The 18244-nt window shown below is 45.0% G+C and overlaps 1 protein-coding gene across 1 annotated transcript in view; it reads right to left on the reverse strand.

The window, feature by feature from the left end:
• Window positions 1–3244, reverse strand: part of DUSP22 (dual specificity phosphatase 22) — a 54661-nt gene extending 51417 nt beyond the window's left edge. The window contains exon 1 of the mRNA XM_075212990.1: window positions 2954–3244. Within this exon, the coding sequence (XP_075069091.1) occupies window positions 2954–2974 (21 nt within the window). The 5' untranslated portion in view covers window positions 2975–3244. The remainder of the gene's footprint in view (window positions 1–2953) is intronic.
• Between the last annotated feature and the right edge of the window lie 15000 nt (window positions 3245–18244).

Genomic DNA, 18244 nt, shown 5'->3' on the forward strand with positions numbered 1-18244 from the left:
GTCCTGCCTATCTGTGAGTGCCATTAAACTGCTAAGTAGAGTGAATGGTGTGGTTCCAGGTGATGGACCCCAGCCACAGCATAAATATTGGGAAGAGAGTGGATTTTACACAGGGGTTATTTCAAGTGGAAAATCCATTTAATGTCTTTACCACTGGAATAGCCTATAGTTCCATTAAATGAAATTCCATGAAAAACTGAAAATGCAACATCAGAAAATATACCAACATGAGATTCAACATGAGTTCATGAGAATCGACAGGTCCACCCGCATCTCAAATACCCAGCACTGCTCTGCTGGCTACTGTGATGTTTTCCACACTCTCCGCGCTCTTGCAGAGTTCGCTAGCAGTAACCAGTAGAGCTGCACTGGGTACAAGATGTAAGAATTTGCGGAGTGAGCACAGGTCATGTCAATCTGATGATGAAGGGACCACACCCCAGAAACATCATGCTTTCCAACTTCTGTAAATAAAGTATACTTCCTAAAGAGTCCTTGCTGTTGCCATGACAAGTCTGAACTCTGAGAATTCTTTTGATGAAATTGCTTTGTGGACCTTAAGCTGGGTACACACTACACTGTTTTCGTCCAATAATCGGCTCAAACAGCCGACATACGACTGCTCGTTCAAAAGTCGGGTCAGTGTGTGCAGTGACACGATGGCCGAAAGTCTGCCCAAATAGACGATTATCGGCTCATTTGGTTGGTCGTACCGTTTAATATTTTCGTTCCAAACTCGTTTCCGCTGTGTAGTGTGTATAAACTTCCGACCGATCCACAACAGTGAGTACAAAATTACAGTCATTGCTCACGACAACATGGCTGTAAAAAGTCGCTAAAGGGACGTCCGCTCTTCCCTTTATCGTCCTAAACAAGGCTAGTGTGTATGCAGTCCATGGACCGAGCGATCGGAACATCGATCGCATGTAAAATCGCTCGGCATAAAAAGTTGGTCGAAATTTCTGTAGTGTGTACCCAGCTTAAGTGGGTGCATCAGCACCAGGTTAAAGTCATTATGCACCCTATTGCAGTGATTTTGTGTACACTGTGGTTTGATGTTTTTTACATGGATACAGCAACTGGACACTTTCAAATGGAGGGTAGAGAAACTCTTTTAGGTTCTCCTGCGGCCCCCAGCTCTTTCTTTGATTTGTTTGTTATAGCTTGTAACACTTGTTTAAAAAACCTGCTGGTAGATTATTACAGACAGACATCTCTTTCATTAATTAAATGTATTATTTTAAATTATTACAGAGGTTGATGGTTATGGATAATGCGATTCCCCTTTTAAGGTTACAGGACCACACCATGTGGCCCCACTTGCATTTTAAAACAATGCTAGTTAAAAGTCTAGACACACCCTTGAAATTTGACCTTGTTTTCACATTAACTTTTGAAATTTGCTACAGAACACATCTCAAAGCTTCAATACAACATTCAGTGTGGTCAAACACAGGTCAAAACACACCCTGACAAGTGCTTAGTAAAGTTCAAATGAATGTTCCCATGTAATATCATTGTATATTTAACACAAGTTTAATGCTTCTGGAGGCAACACTGAAAAAATATAATGTGAAGAAACCACTTGTTAAAATATTTATGTATAGGTTCATTCTGCTTATGTTTTAGGCTGTAAGTATTTAGCAAGCTTAAAACAATTTAAGAATATGTTAAGCTCTTTAAAATAATGCCAATCTGTACAAGACCTTAAAATTCCAAAGTTATGTCTTCCAGAGAGAAGGAGTAAGAGGTGGTCATTAGTCCAAAATTTAGTTTAAAGTTATTTTGATGAAATACATTACATTAAATATTTACAATACATTAAAGTGATGTTATAACCCAAGCTTTTTCCCAGTTCAATTTGGAAAATAAAAGCTAATGTTTGATTAGATGTGGAGTTACAGCAATACATTATGTTACGGTTATGGGTGATACTGCAGAATCACAAACACGCAAAATCCAAGTTTGAGAAATGATTGATGTGGTTTATATTTAAATATATTTACAATGAGAGAAAGAGGGGAAAGGTTAAAAACTCATACATTTTTTTACAGGGTTACTTTTCAGCAAAATTTACATATTTACTGTAAAACTATAAGGGGTAGATTCAATTGCTGGCGATGTGGCACACGGACACCACAGCGATGTCCGCCGCGCACATTGCCAGCCATTACGGTAGGAATCTCCGTTCATTTTAATGCACACCTCTAAGGGGTGTGAGAAAAAATGAGCAGAGATTCCTGCCATAACATCGGCATGATTGTGTGTCCATGCACGTTCTGGAGACACCATGCGACAAACTGATTCTCCCAGTAAGAGTATAAGAGCTTTTATGCAAGTAATAGTAGTGTAAGCTAACCCATTCAATATTTTGGCTTATGGGATGGGGGAGGGTCCAGACACCTGTAACCCCACCCATCTTGGCTACGAAAATTAGCTATTTATGTCACCAAATTAAGTCATGCATGTGAACAGTCATAGCATTAGTCCATGTCCTGTATAGAAGACATGAAGAAGCCAGTACCAAGTCTCAATAAGCTGCCTTACAGCATGTCTGCAAGACACACCCCTCTATGAGATCACCATGCTGGGTGCAATATAATAATACAAATACACACTATACTCAAGTACCTTGGTTATAATGTCTGCTTATATATTAATACTTATATAAGCTATCAATACACTGCAATAGTTAATGCTTAGTTTGTGGAGTTAAGTGGGGGAAAAACCATTAAAAAACACAAACATGCAAATGAGCTAGGACAGTGCAAATAGCATAGATGTTCCCTGACTATTTAATCCAAGTATTATGTCTTTACATAGTCGTGGAGTTTACAGAGGGTGGGGCTGTTTCATCACGATATGTCACAGCAAGTCGAGCACATCTATTTATAAACACAGACATAGGAACATAGATAAGCAAGTAAGACAAGAGCCATGCAATGTACAGTACCTTATTCATTCCATTACCCATTGCTGTGGCTGGACTGCACTTACAAGCACAACAGGAAGCAAAACGTGCTCAGATCTACTGCAGCTAGATCAGTTTCCTGCTAGAACATGTGTACAGATGTCTGTGTGCAGTGTGCCTGGCTAGTGCTTGGAAAGGGCTCTGACTTTGTAAGCTCGTATCCCTAGGATGAGGTGCTGGTTTCGTTTGCCAGGCTCAGGAACTGTTCAGTGACAGCTGGAGCTGCTCCCTGTTCATACTGGGCCCGCCTTGCTCTGCACTGTCTCCACCTTCTGCTGACTCCTTGTTTACAGACGGCCTCCTGTCACATGAGGCTCATTAGTGACATCTACTGTGCGCTCACTGACTGCCCCTTCGGCCTTGCTCATTAAAAAAAAAACGGACTTGCACGAACTTTACGAGCAAGTATGATATATGTGTATTGTGTGGTGTTCACTAAGGACGTTTCACTTACCTTGTGTGAATGCAGTTCTGAGATGCAAGGCCTGCATCATTGTACCTTTTAAAATCTAGCTCATTACACAGGGAGGATGATGAAATGAAGTTAGTTTCTTATTTAGCCAAAGTTTTCATAAAATTAATTGCAACAAAAAAATACCATATCACTTCGTCCAAAACAAACTAGAGGATATACATCATCAAAGGATTTGGGTAAAAAGAATCAATAGGAACCAAATTCACCTTATCATATCACCCAGTTGTACTATAATTCCTTCACAAAAACGACATCACTTCCCAAATAAGATAACTCATACTTGACTATTCTCACGGAATTTCCGGGAGGCTCACAAATTTCGGGGAGAGTAGGCAATCTCCCGAATCCTTGTGGAGGGTGGCGGGAAGACGTCACCATAGCCCCGCCCCCACAATGCAATGGCAATATTCACGGCATTTAATAGCGTGGGCAGGGCTTAATAGCGTGATTGCATCATTAGGCCGCCTTCCCTGCAAGTCAATGCCATGAATTTCGCCATTTTATAGTAGGGGGCAGGGCTATGGTGACCTGACAACATCATCCCCCCTACCCATGTCACATGACCTGTCCTTGGATTACCCAAAGGACAGGTGAAAAAAGTAGGCAAGTATGAGATAACTATATACATCAAAGCAGTTGCAGTCATATACGACAGAAGAAATACAGACACTTATCCTGCCGACAGACTAAATGCCGGTATATAAATTTCCACAACACAGACAAAATACAGACATTGTGATTGCCAACTGAAAATGCAGACAGTCACATTGCTGACATTAAAACGGCAATGCCAGCGGGTCTACTCCAAAAGTAAACAGTGATAAATATAAATAAATGTAAAAAAAAAAGTGTGCCCCCTCCCTAGTTATATTAACCCTAGTGCTGCCAGCCTAGTGCTGGTCGGAGGAAAATCAGGGGGACAAACAGCATGGGGTCCCCCTGATTCTCCTTCATGATTCTCCACATAATTAAATTCTAACAGCTGGCAGATCTATTTATAACCTGGTCTCTGATAGCGTGGGAAAGCATCACTGACAGCTGGCTAAGCCTAGAGGGGGTTGAAGGGGAATCAGGGGGACATCACACTGCTTGCCCCGTCTCCCCCCCGATTTCCCTTCGACCAGCACTAGGGTTACTCGGACTGGGGAATGGGGTCGAGGAGGGGCGCAATTTTTTTTAACATTTATTTATTGTCATCACTGTCAGCATTGTGACTGTCGGCATTTTCAATGTCGGCAATCACAGTGTCGGTATTTTATTTGTGTCGGAGAAATTTACATACCAGCATTTAGCCGGTTGGCATTTTCATGTTAGCAGGATAAGTGTCGGTATTTCTTCCATCGGAATTTCGTACCCACCTCCACCAAAGAAACAAGACATTCCCTAACGCAATACATTGCATGCATTACAATAACCCCACCACAAATCTATAATACCACCCACACCCTTTACTGTCTGGAAATAAAAATAAACATTAAATGTATGTAAACCTTACTAAAAAAAGGGAGATTTCCATTGTCTCCGACTCCCCATGACACTCCTCCTGTTGACAACCACGATCATCGACACCCCTAAGCTTCAGGTTCCCCAAAATGTAGGGCCTCTCATGAAACGCAAGTCAAGTGGAATCTCTAACCCTCTAAGGAATTCGCATGGAATTCACCAAAGAAAGACCTTTTGAGCACTTATCACCTTGCAATCCTTTAGTAACAGGGGCACATCAAAGTGAATATGCAAAATCCTCCTCCGCCAACACCCTCCTAGAGGAGGTTTGCCTCACCTACCTCGATTTGCCATTTCTTTGTCACTTTCAAACCCTAAATCACATAGGCCAGGAGGTATCCATGCTTAATTTAAAGACTTTTTATGGTACCCCCATCCAACCATGCATTGTGAAAGGCGTGCTCCCAATCTTGAAAGTAAGCTACCCACCGTGGTGGAGACTCCAAAGAGAGACTCCCAAGATAAAGCTTCAAGAAGGCAGTACTATAGAACAGCACTGGGTTTACCATTCCCAGGTTATCTTCATCCTTCAGTTTGTATCTCACACTTCTCCTGATGAAGTTCAACTTGTTCCTTAATAACAACTGTAAGAACAATCAACTGACTTTAACCCTTAATGATTCTGGCAACAGACAAATGTAACATGTTTAAAAAAACTGGGATCAAGTAAGTCTTGATCAGTCCAAATCCATTCTCTAGTACATCTTCCACTTCTTACAATTCTCCACCTTAGAGACAGCAGTTGCCAGTTTCAATTCCCAATTTAGCTGGCCATAATCACCTGAACCAAATCAAATGCCTAAGATTTTAACCTCTTGACTGGCCTGAGGTGAGCGCATCCAGAAAGAGAAACTGTTGCCGTTCCTTCCCTAACCAGAAAACTTCACTCTTTTCCTACTTTATCTCTGATCCTGAAGCCTCAGAATATTCGCAGATCAGATTTTCAATGTCACACGCCTCAGCCATGACTGACAGGATGATCATGACATCATTAGCATAGGTCACTCCCATCACTATACCGCTTTCAACCATCCTGATTAAAGGGTCAATCAAGAATATTGGGAGGGAGCTCAAGGGACAATTTTGCTCTCAACCTACCTATAAATAGTACATAGCCTATCAACCACCTTCACTGGCAGATCATACCTCTCACCTTAGATTTATTTAGTGCCAGAATGTACTTACCCCACTTCACAGCCCTGAACCATTCAACGTCCACCCGGATGCCAAGGACAGAACCAAAGATGCTTTGACCCTTCGCCGTACAGTGCTGAGAAGGTAACAGGCCTGAAACTTTAATAATCCTGTTAAAAATTACCTTTGCCAGAATTTTCCTACCTGAATTGAGAAGGGCGATGGAGTGCCATTTCTTCATCCTGGATGAATCTTTACCCTTGGATAAAGGCGGATGGCCTCATGAAGGAAGGGAGTAACCCTCTACCCAAGCTCTCGCTAAGCACCTCTACCAAGAACATACTGGTAGGTTAATTAGCTGCTGACAAAATTAACATGTGTGTGTGTGTGTGCATGCATGTGTGCGTGCGTGCGTACGTACGTACGTACGTACGTACGTACGTACGTACGTACGTACGTGTGTGTTAAGTAATTTAGACTGTAAGCTCAAATCTGACAGGGACTGATGTGAATGTCAAACATTCTATGTAGAGCACTGAGTAATTGGTGGCGATATATAAATAAATGGTGATGAATTTCCTCAGACAGGCATTCCCTGCCCCTTCTGGTCTGTGGACCATAGATATTTATCAGCCTCAGGACTTTCCCATTAAGGGAAATATACATAACCATACATCTGCTCATACTTATTTCTATAGTCCACTGAATGGTTACCATACCGGGAAAAAGGATTGTCACTTCACCATAACAGCCCAATAGGAAGGACCTCAGCTCCACTTGTGTTTGCATTTGTGTAGGTCCACGACCATAGTCTCTTGCAAAAACAAAAAATCAACCTCAAGCATATTGAAAAAGTCAAAGGACAAATAACAAGCTTGATCGGAATGCACAGATGCCACATTAATGGTGACAAACCATGTGGATTGCGGAGCTATCATTAAAGATTATAGGCATGGGCTTTGCCTTAATTTCCTCTCAGCACTATATTACATAACCACTATAAGAGCCTTCACCGGGCCATGTACACTATCAAAGTCCAGAGAGTCTTCTAACAGAACAACACCTTCCACCCTAGGAATTGTCCCCCATGGCTCCTTACTCTGGATCCATTCCTCCTCCTCCCCCAGGATCTCACCCACCTACTTCCTATCCTCCTCCCTATTTCCACATATTCCCCACACCTGAACTGTGAACTTCCTCAGTAATAGTATTGATTATCCTCTGTAACCTTAGTGGACTCCCTGCTACTACAGAACTTCTGAAGACCATATGGGGTCTCAAAACTTATATCATACTCAACCGACCTCACTGGGTAAATACAGGCAAAGAGGCCCTTGGCCACAAATTCCAACCCAGATACCTGGTCCAGAAAAATACCCCTATCTGGAGGGGAACCCTCCCCTTTCCACTTCAGTTGGACTACATTCCTTTTGTTTGATGATCTCCCTACATTTGACTGTTGTGGGACTCATTTTTGGCCTTCAGGGTCCTGGCATATGAAATGTATAGCTGCTTTTTTTGCCCCTTCACTCCTTACTCCTCCACTCATACTCCTATTTCCTTTCTGTCTTGCTCCAGGTCATATTCTAAAGCAAACAGCCAATATGTAATCTCATGTTCCTTCACTGAAACCCCCATTTACAACAGGCTACTTTTTTAACTCTTATTGACAAAGTCCACTTTTAACTTCCCTCTGGCTGACAGGCAGTCCTTGGTCACCATACAAATTAAGTTCCTTTTTGAGCTATGCTTAGACAAATCAGCAACACTTACATGAGGCATGATATTGCTTTCCGCAACTTGCTCAACAGAATCTGTCTCTGTCTGCACAAGACCTGCGAGGACCCCTGCTGCTTGCATACGTATGCCTTGTGTATCTGCCTGATGCTTGTCATGTCCAGGAAAAGGAATGCCAGCCTTCTCACATGTCTTGCAAACAGCTGTAGGAAAGTCTACCACAGCTAGTGACATTTCTGCAGATACTCTCTGAATCTCCCAGAACTGTGGCTGCAGATGATCTTTTACAGATCTCTCTGTGAATGTCATCAGCCTGGGAATCCCTTTACCCAGTGTTAGCTGGACTCTACTTCTGAGGGCCTGATTCATATTCATATTTACTAAACTGCTGGTTTGAAAAAGTGGAGATGTTGCCTATAGCAACCAATCAGATTATAGTTTTCATTAATTTAGTGCATTCTACAAAATGAAAGCTAAAATCTGATTGGTTACTGTAGGCAACATCTCCACTTTTTCAAACCTGCAGTTTAGTAAATAGTCCCCCAGGTCTTTTATTTCTTGGGAGATAGCAGGTCTGTTTGAGCTTTATATGTTGTTTCTTTTCCTTTTTAACAAAACCTTTAAGTTCTTCACCCCACTTTTGACTACTTCTAGTTTTCCTTCTTCCAATTCCATCGTATTACACCAGTCACCTGAAGGACCATCCTCAGTTCCTTGTTCTTTCAGTTGTTATGGGGGAACAAGTTGAACTACTGCCTCACAACACTGGGGTTAATCAGTTCGATTCCCGACCATGGCCTTATTTGTGTGGAGTTTGTATGTTCTTCCCGTGTTTACATGGTTTTCCTCCAGGTGCTCTGGTTTCCTCCAACACGCCAAAAACATACTAGTAGGTTAATTGGCTGCTATCAAAATTGACCCTCTCTCTTTCTCTGTGTGTGTGTGTGTGTGTGTGTGTGTGTGTGTGTGTATATTAGGGAATTTAGACTTTAATAAGTATTAACATATAAAGCATGGACACTAAGTCCGGATGGTAAGAATTGCATGTAACATGTATAGAAAAAGGTCATTTTATTTGGCATATGGGCATTATTGAAAGACTGGGACATTTCCAGGAACAAATATTTAAAATTTTGGACAGGATATTGTTTTTTTTTTTCAATAATGATTTTTATTGAAGCTTTTAATTACAGGGTACAAAGGAAATACACAATAAAATACAAAGGGCGAGGGGGAGAGGAAAGAGGAGAGGAAAGGGATGTCACTCACCGGACCGTGAGTGCCTCTTCCCGGACATTTAGGAACCGTGGTCGTCCTCCATCCTGAGGGTCTGCGCATGCGCAGCCCTTTCCTATACTTCAGTGTATGTCCCTTTAACTCAATTGGCAGATCAGGCAACACTCCCTATATTAAGCACCTGTGGTCAACACCACGTTGCCTGATCTTGGAGTCTCATTCCCCATGAGCCTCTGAAGGTGTTCCTGTGTTTCCTCGTGTATTCAGCGCTGCTGATTCCTGTGGTTTCCAAACCACTTCTACCTCTGTGGTTTCCAAACCACTTCTACCACTGTGGTTCCCATACCACTTCTACCATCAACTGTATCATCGTGACTGTGAGCTGATTCCTATCCGCTGCCTCCGTGCACTACAGTCTTCTATACCACTTCAACGCTATTATATTCCATTGTGACTGTTTGCTGATTCCTATCCGCTGCCTCCATGCACTACAGTCTCCTATACCACTTCAACGCTATTATATTCCATTGTGACTGTTTGCTGATTCCTATCCGCTGCCTCCGTGCACTACAGTCTCCTATACCACTTCAACGCTATTATATTTCATTGTGACTGTTTGCTGATTCCTATCCGCTGCCTCCGTGCACTACAGCCTTCTCTCCTCATCCACTCACCTGTTCATCATCAAGTCTGTGAGCTGATTCCTAGCCGCTGCCTCCGTGCACTGCAGTCTCCAGCTTGCAACTCGCCTGTGTTCATCATCGTGACTGTGAGCTGATTCCTATCCGCTGCCTCCGTGCACTACAGCCTCCAGCTGGCAACTCGCCTGTGTTCATCATCGTGACTGTGAGCTGATTCCTATCCGCTGCCTCCGTGCACTACAGCCTCCAGCTGGCAACTCGCCTGTGTTCATCATCGTGACGTGAGCTGATTCCTATCCGCTGCCTCCGTGCACTACAGCCTCCAGCTGGCAATTCGCCTGTGTTCATCATCGTGACTGCTAGCTGATTCCTATCCGCTGCTCCTGTGCACGTCAGCCTCATCTCATCTCTCCCGTGGGTCCGCAGAGCCCTGCTGCCGCTGCCAGTCCTATCGTCCATCTACTGCTGATCCGCTCTCCACGCCTTCCTGTTTCCCCTGGTCGCTACCCTCCTGTCAGCATTGGATTCGTATCTCATCAGCTACTCCTCTGCTAGATCATCTCCATTCTCCTGGGTCCTCCATGAGTCCAGTTCCATGTTTTACTGATTCCTGTGGATTCGTGTCCCTGTTGGTCTACTTACCTGTGCGCTGCACCTACTAGACTCCTGCCTCTTACATCCAGGGACTTCTCATCCTGTCGGCCTCCTGCCGCCCAGGTATCACCGCACTCCTATCTGACTGCCTTCTGAACCACGGTATGCATACTTCTCATTGACTGTGCTGGTGTATTGCATATCTTGCTGGACTGTGTTGGTTCTCCTCTGGAGTCTGCAATCCGCTGAGTCTTTTGCCATCATTGACTGTGTTACCTTGTGCTGGATTACTTCAGAGACTTCCTACATTTGCAGACCTGTTCAGTCATTTATATATATTGTGCATATTACTGTGGATCGTGTTTAATGTGCCCGTGTACATCCTGTGTTGCAGTCTCTCCCCGTACACCTCCTCACATATATTTTCAGTGGTACAACTTGCTGAAGGCAGACCACTGATTCCTGTTCCGGTATCACCTGTTCCATTCCTCTCACATAGCAGTGGTACAACTTGCTACCGCAGACCACTGACTTCCCGGATACCTCCACTTGGATTCCATTCCTTCACTCAGACAGCGGTACCACTTGCTATCCGCAGACCGCTGACTCTCATCACCTCCTCGTTTCTGTTGGACATTCCTCCTCACTATAGCAGTGGTACAACTTGCTAACGCAGACCACTGACTACCTCCACTTGCCCTTGTCCATACAGTTCCTCGTGTATTATTACCTCCATATTACCTGTGCTGCTAGTCATAGACTTTCCTGAGCATCTCATCATCTACTATTGCCTGTTCCGTGATCACCCTGCTACCAGAGTACACTATTACCATCTACATTGCTCTGGTAAGCTTACCACCTGGTGATCCCTGGGTAAAGACTCCTAGTGCCCGTGACAGTAAGATCAGGCCATGACAGACCCAGATACGGAACCTACCGCCAAAGAGATGCTGCAGCATCTGGTCAGCCGTGTGGAGCAACAGGATGCCCGCCAACAGCTGTTACTTCAGTGTTATCAGTCATTAACCTCCCAAGGAACATCTGGACAGACTGTGACAGCTACTCCTGAGGCTTCTGTGCTTTCCTCCGTTTCCCCAGTGCCATCCCAGGTGTCTACAGCTTCCACGCTTCACCTGCCTACTCCGTCAAAGTACGATGGAGACCCCAAAACTTGTAGGGGTTTCCTTAACCAATGTTCAGTCCATTTTGAGCTCCAACCTCAAAATTTTTCTACCCATCGTTCCAGAGTGGCCTATCTTATCTCTTTGTTTTCAGGACAAGCCCTGGCTTGGGCCTCCCCTCTGTGGGAGAGAAATGATCCTATATTGCAAGATAGTGCCAAATTCATTTCTACATTTCGAAGTGTGTTCGATGAACCAGGTCGTGTGACCTCCGCTGCTTCCAGCATCCTCCGCCTACGACAAGGACCTCATACAGTAGGCCAGTACGTCATTCAATTTAGGATCTTAGCCTCTGAACTTCAGTGGAACACTGAAGCCCTAGTTGCCGCCTTCTGGCAGGGGCTCTCCGATAAAATTAAAGATGCACTGACTACTCAAGAGCTTCCTTCGTCACTTGAAGATTTGATCTCTCTTTGCCATCGTGTTGATATGAGATTTCGTGAAAGGGAGGCTGAGAAAACAACTTCTGCTAAAGCACCTCTTCGTTCTAACCCTCAATTTCGTCCAGTTTCACCCTCTGTGATTCCCATGGAGATAGGACGTTCCAAATTATCTTCCGAGGAGAGAAAACGAAGAGTAAAGAATAGACTCTGTATCTATTGTGCTGATTCCACTCATATTCTCAGCTCCTGCCCTAAGAGATCGGGAAATGCCAGGCCCTAACTAGTTCTGGAGAGGTGAAGTTAGGGTCCCTGGAGTCCTCTCCATCGTCCATGAAATCTAAAGTCTGCGCTTTTGATGTTACTATTTCCTCTGCTACCAAAACCTTTGAGTCACAGGCATTAATTGATTCCGGAGCAGCAGGAAATTTTATTTCCAAATCATTAGTAAATCAATGGTCTCTACCAGTGATTACCTTAAAAACACCCATTACTGTGACGGCTATAGATGGATCACGTCTCATCAACGGTCTCATCACTCAGAGTACGTCTCCAGTAACACTTCAGATTGGTGCCCTGCATCATGAAGTAATATCGTTTTTAATCCTTCCTGTTACGACAAGTCCGATTGTCTTAGGCCTTCCATGGCTTCAGTGTCACTCTCCCCAGATTGACTGGCGCACCCCTCAAGTCACGTCTTGGGGGCCTGAATGTCACCATCGTTGCCTTTCCCAAGTTATTCCTCTCAAAGTACAGCAATCTTCCATCTCATCTACCTCACCGGGACTCCCTCCTCAATATGCTTCATTTACCGATGTGTTTGATAAAGCTCAGTCTGAACGCCTTCCTCCTCATCGTTCTTGGGATTGTCCGATCGACCTTCTACCTGGCAAGACTCCCCCCAGGGGCCGGGCCTATCCACTCTCGTTACCTGAGACTCAAGCCACATCTGAGTATATACAGGAGAACCTCCAGCGTGGGTTTATTCGACCTTCCACCTCTCCCGCTGGAGCTGGGTTCTTCTTCGTCAAAAAGAAGGATGGATCATTACGCCCTTGCATAGATTTTCGTGGACTCAATGCCATTACTATCAAGAATCGGTATCCCATTCCGCTGATCACTGAGCTATTCGATCGCATCAAGGGAGCCCGTATTTTTACTAAGTTGGATCTTCGTGGTGCCTACAATTTAATCAGAATCCGTTCCGGTGACGAATGGAAGACAGCGTTTAACACCAGAGACGGGCATTACGAATATCTGTTAATGCCTTTCGGGCTGTGTAATGCCCCCGCTGTTTTTCAAGGCTTCATCAATGAGATCTTTCGGGACTTATTATATGTATGTGTCGTCGTCTACCTGGACGACATATTGATCTTTTCCCAGGACCTGCCTTCTCACCACCAACATGTGGCAGAAGTCCTCTCCAGGCTACGGAAGAATTCATTGTTCTGTAAATTAGAAAAATGTTCATTCGAATTGCCCCAGATTCCATTCTTGGGGTATATAGTTTCCGGAGTTGGCCTGAAGATGGATCCAGACAAGGTGAATGCTGTACTACATTGGCCCCAGCCAACTACTCTTCGTGCTATTCAGCGTTTTTTAGGTTTTGCCAATTACTATAGACGCTTCATTCAAGACTTTTCTTCCATTGCATCTCCTATTGTGGCCCTGACTCGAAAAGGGGCTAATCCTAAGCAATGGTCGCCTGAGGCTCTTCAAGCCTTTCAAACACTCAAAGAGTCCTTCTCTTCGGCTCCAATCCTTCGACAGCCTGATGTGACACTCCCCTTCTTTCTAGAAGTAGATGCCTCTAATGTGGGCTTGGGAGCTATTCTCTCCCAACGCTCTGAACAGCAAAAATTCCATCCTTGTGCCTTCTATTCTCGGGGTCTTCTGCCCGCAGAGAAGAATTATACTATCGGGGACAAGGAGTTACTGGCTATCAAAGCTGCATTAGAGGAGTGGAGATACCTATTGGAAGGAGCTCGCCATCCGGTGACGATCTTCACGGATCATAAGAACTTGTCATATCTTCAGTCTGCCCAATGCTTGAACCCTCGCCAAGCAAGATGGTCTCTTTTCTTTTCCCGTTTCGAATTAAGAATAACCTTCAAACCAGCTGCCAAGAACAAAAAAGCTGACGCTTTATCTAGAGCTTTTGTGACGTCCTCTGATATAGAAGAGGTTTCCAACCATACCATTCTAGACCCCAAATGTATCTCACTGGCTGCTTCATCCACCAAAACGCTACCATTTGGGAAGACTCTCGTGCCTCCTACTCTAAGGAGGAAAATCCTTTCGTGGTTCCATTCCTCTCGTTTTTCTGGACACGCCGGTGAACACAAGACCTTTGAGATGCTCTCTCGAAGTTACTGGTGGCCTTCAATGAGGAGAGACGTCAAAGAGTTCATTGCTTCCTGTGAATTATGTTCCCAATTCAAATCTTCCCGCAGAACTCCAGCAGGGTTGCTGCGACCACTACCCATTCCGTCCAAGCCGTGGACCCATATTAGTATGGATTTCGTTACTGACTTACCACCTAGTAAGAATCATAACACTATTTGGGTGGTGGTGGACAGATTTTCGAAGATGGCTCATTTCGTCCCTCTGTCTGGTTTGCCTTCCTCGTCTATCCTGGCTGAACATTTCATTAAAGAGATCTTCCGCATCCATGGATGTCCGTCTGAGATTGTGTCAGAGAGAGGAGTACAATTCGTTTCCAGATTCTGGCGAGCCCTTTGTAAAACCTTGGGCATACGATTAGCACTCTCATCTTCTTACCATCCGCAATCCAACGGACAGACTGAGCGTGTCAATCAAGATCTTGAGACTTTTATAAGGATGTTCTCTTCAGCCAATCAAGACAACTGGGTAGAGTTGCTTCCTTGGGCCGAATTCGCCCATAACAACATGTACCATGAGTCATCATCCAAAACTCCATTTTTTGTGGTCTACGGTCACCATCCGTCTTTTCCGGAATTTCCTGCCCTCCCGCCCACCCAAGTTCCAGCGGTGGAGACGGCCTGTCAGACCTTTAAAAATATCTGGTCTCAGGTCAAAACCTGTTTGAAGAAAACATCTATCAAATATAAATCTTTCGCAGATAAGAAGAGGCGGGCTATTCCACCACTAAAAATTGGAGATCGTGTCTGGTTATCTACTAAAAACATTCGTTTGAAGGTCCCATCTATGAAATTCGCCCCTCGTTTTATTGGTCCATATAGGATCATTCAAGTAATCAATCCTGTATGTGTGAAACTTCTTCTTCCTAAGAATCTTCGGATTTCTAATGCCTTCCATGTGTCCTTACTCAAGCCTCTTATTATCAACCGTTTTTCAAAACCTCCCTCAGCTCCGCAGCCAGTTCAAGTTCATCAGGAGGAGGATTTTGAAATTACTGAGGTACTAGACGCAAAAATTTCGCGAGGAGTACTCCGTTTCCTCGTTCATTGGAAGGGCTTTGGTCCTGAGGAGCGCTCTTGGATCAAAGCTGAAGATCTTAATGCTCCTGCCCTTTTGAAGAAGTTTTATTCCAAAAATCCGGACAAGCCCGGTTCCAGGCGTTCTGTGCCCACCTTTAAAAGGGGGGGTACTGTCACTCACCGGACCGTGAGTGCCTCTTCCCGGACATTTAGGAACCGTGGTCGTCCTCCATCCTGAGGGTCTGCGCATGCGCAGCCCTTTCCTATACTTCAGTGTATGTCCCTTTAACTCAATTGGCAGATCAGGCAACACTCCCTATATTAAGCACCTGTGGTCAACACCACGTTGCCTGATCTTGGAGTCTCATTCCCCATGAGCCTCTGAAGGTGTTCCTGTGTTTCCTCGTGTATTCAGCGCTGCTGATTCCTGTGGTTTCCAAACCACTTCTACCTCTGTGGTTTCCAAACCACTTCTACTACTGTGGTTCCCATACCACTTCTACCATCAACTGTATCATCGTGACTGTGAGCTGATTCCTATCCGCTGCCTCCGTGCACTACAGTCTTCTGTACCACTTCAACGCTATTATATTCCATTGTGACTGTTTGCTGATTCCTATCCGCTGCCTCCGTGCACTACAGTCTCCTATACCACTTCAACGCTATTATATTCCATTGTGACTGTTTGCTGATTCCTATCCGCTGCCTCCGTGCACTACAGTCTCCTATACCACTTCAACGCTATTATATTCCATTGTGACTGTTTGCTGATTCCTATCCGCTGCCTCCGTGCACTACAGTCTCCTATACCACTTCAACGCTATTATATTTCATTGTGACTGTTTGCTGATTCCTATCCGCTGCCTCCGTGCACTACAGCCTTCTCTCCTCATCCACTCACCTGTTCATCATCAAGTCTGTGAGCTGATTCCTAGCCGCTGCCTCCGTGCACTGCAGTCTCCAGCTTGCAACTCGCCTGTGTTCATCATCGTGACTGTGAGCTGATTCCTATCCGCTGCCTCCGTGCACTACAGCCTCCAGCTGGCAACTCGCCTGTGTTCATCATCGTGACTGTGAGCTGATTCCTATCCGCTGCCTCCGTGCACTACAGCCTCCAGCTGGCAACTCGCCTGTGTTCATCATCGTGACCGTGAGCTGATTCCTATCCGCTGCCTCCGTGCACTACAGCCTCCAGCTGGCAATTCGCCTTTGTTCATCATCGTGACTGCTAGCTGATTCCTATCCGCTGCTCCTGTGCACGTCAGCCTCATCTCATCTCTCCCGTGGGTCCGCAGAGCCCTGCTGCCGCTGCCAGTCCTATCGTCCATCTACTGCTGATCCGCTCTCCACGCCTTCCTGTTTCCCCTGGTCGCTACCCTCCTGTCAGCATTGGATTCGTATCTCATCAGCTACTCCTCTGCTAGATCATCTCCATTCTCCTGGGTCCTCCATGAGTCCAGTTCCATGTTTTACTGATTCCTGTGGATTCGTGTCCCTGTTGGTCTACTTACCTGTGCGCTGCACCTACTAGACTCCTGCCTCTTACATCCAGGGACTTCTCATCCTGTCGGCCTCCTGCCGCCCAGGTATCACCGCACTCCTATCTGACTGCCTTCTGAACCACGGTATGCATACTTCTCATTGACTGTGCTGGTGTATTGCATATCTTGCTGGACTGTGTTGGTTCTCCTCTGGAGTCTGCAATCCGCTGAGTCTTTTGCCATCATTGACTGTGTTACCTTGTGCTGGATTACTTCAGAGACTTCCTACATTTGCAGACCTGTTCAGTCATTTATATATATTGTGCATATTACTGTGGATCGTGTTTAATGTGCCCGTGTACATCCTGTGTTGCAGTCTCTCCCCGTACACCTCCTCACATATATTTTCAGTGGTACAACTTGCTGAAGGCAGACCACTGATTCCTGTTCCGGTATCACCTGTTCCATTCCTCTCACATAGCAGTGGTACAACTTGCTACCGCAGACCACTGACTTCCCGGATACCTCCACTTGGATTCCATTCCTTCACTCAGACAGCGGTACCACTTGCTATCCGCAGACCGCTGACTCTCATCACCTCCTCGTTTCTGTTGGACATTCCTCCTCACTATAGCAGTGGTACAACTTGCTAACGCAGACCACTGACTACCTCCACTTGCCCTTGTCCATACAGTTCCTCGTGTATTATTACCTCCATATTACCTGTGCTGCTAGTCATAGACTTTCCTGAGCATCTCATCATCTACTATTGCCTGTTCCGTGATCACCCTGCTACCAGAGTACACTATTACCATCTACATTGCTCTGGTAAGCTTACCACCTGGTGATCCCTGGGTAAAGACTCCTAGTGCCCGTGACAAGGGAAGAGGGAAGGGAAGGAGAAAGGCAGGCAGTACATATCAATACAATCAAAAAGTACAAATCTAAACATCCTAACAAATTGCGGCTCATTCAAGTTACTGCATGGGGAACAATCTCTAGATATTACTGTGACAGATTTAAAGGGGGACTCAAAGAATCTGGCCAGGCCAGAGTTTTTGGAGACATATTGATTCCAATAAAACCATTTGATGTTGGGAGAGGAGGCAGAAGGAGGTGTAAGGCACTCCCATAGTGTCCACATCACAGCTTAACTGAACCTTAGAAATTATCTTGGCTATGTAAGGTAAGGTAGCAGATTTCCACGCTTGGGCTATCAGCGCATGGGTAGCTATGAAAAAATGTGACCAATGACATACCGTTCTCATAGTAAAACTTTGGGAGGAAAAAAGTGTAAAAGTGCCACTTCCAGAGTATTAGGTATCGGATTTTCAGTGACCTTTGATGTTAAGGTATACACCACCACCCAGACAACACGGACCACGGGGCAACTCCAGAAGACATGAAAGATGTCTCCTATTTCCCCACACTCATGCCAACAAGCCCTGGTCTGGGCCGGCCATATCTTATGCAGTCTATACGGGGTCAT

Source organism: Mixophyes fleayi, chromosome 5, assembly GCF_038048845.1.
Source record: "Mixophyes fleayi isolate aMixFle1 chromosome 5, aMixFle1.hap1, whole genome shotgun sequence".
NCBI classification, from domain to species: domain Eukaryota; kingdom Metazoa; phylum Chordata; class Amphibia; order Anura; family Limnodynastidae; genus Mixophyes; species Mixophyes fleayi.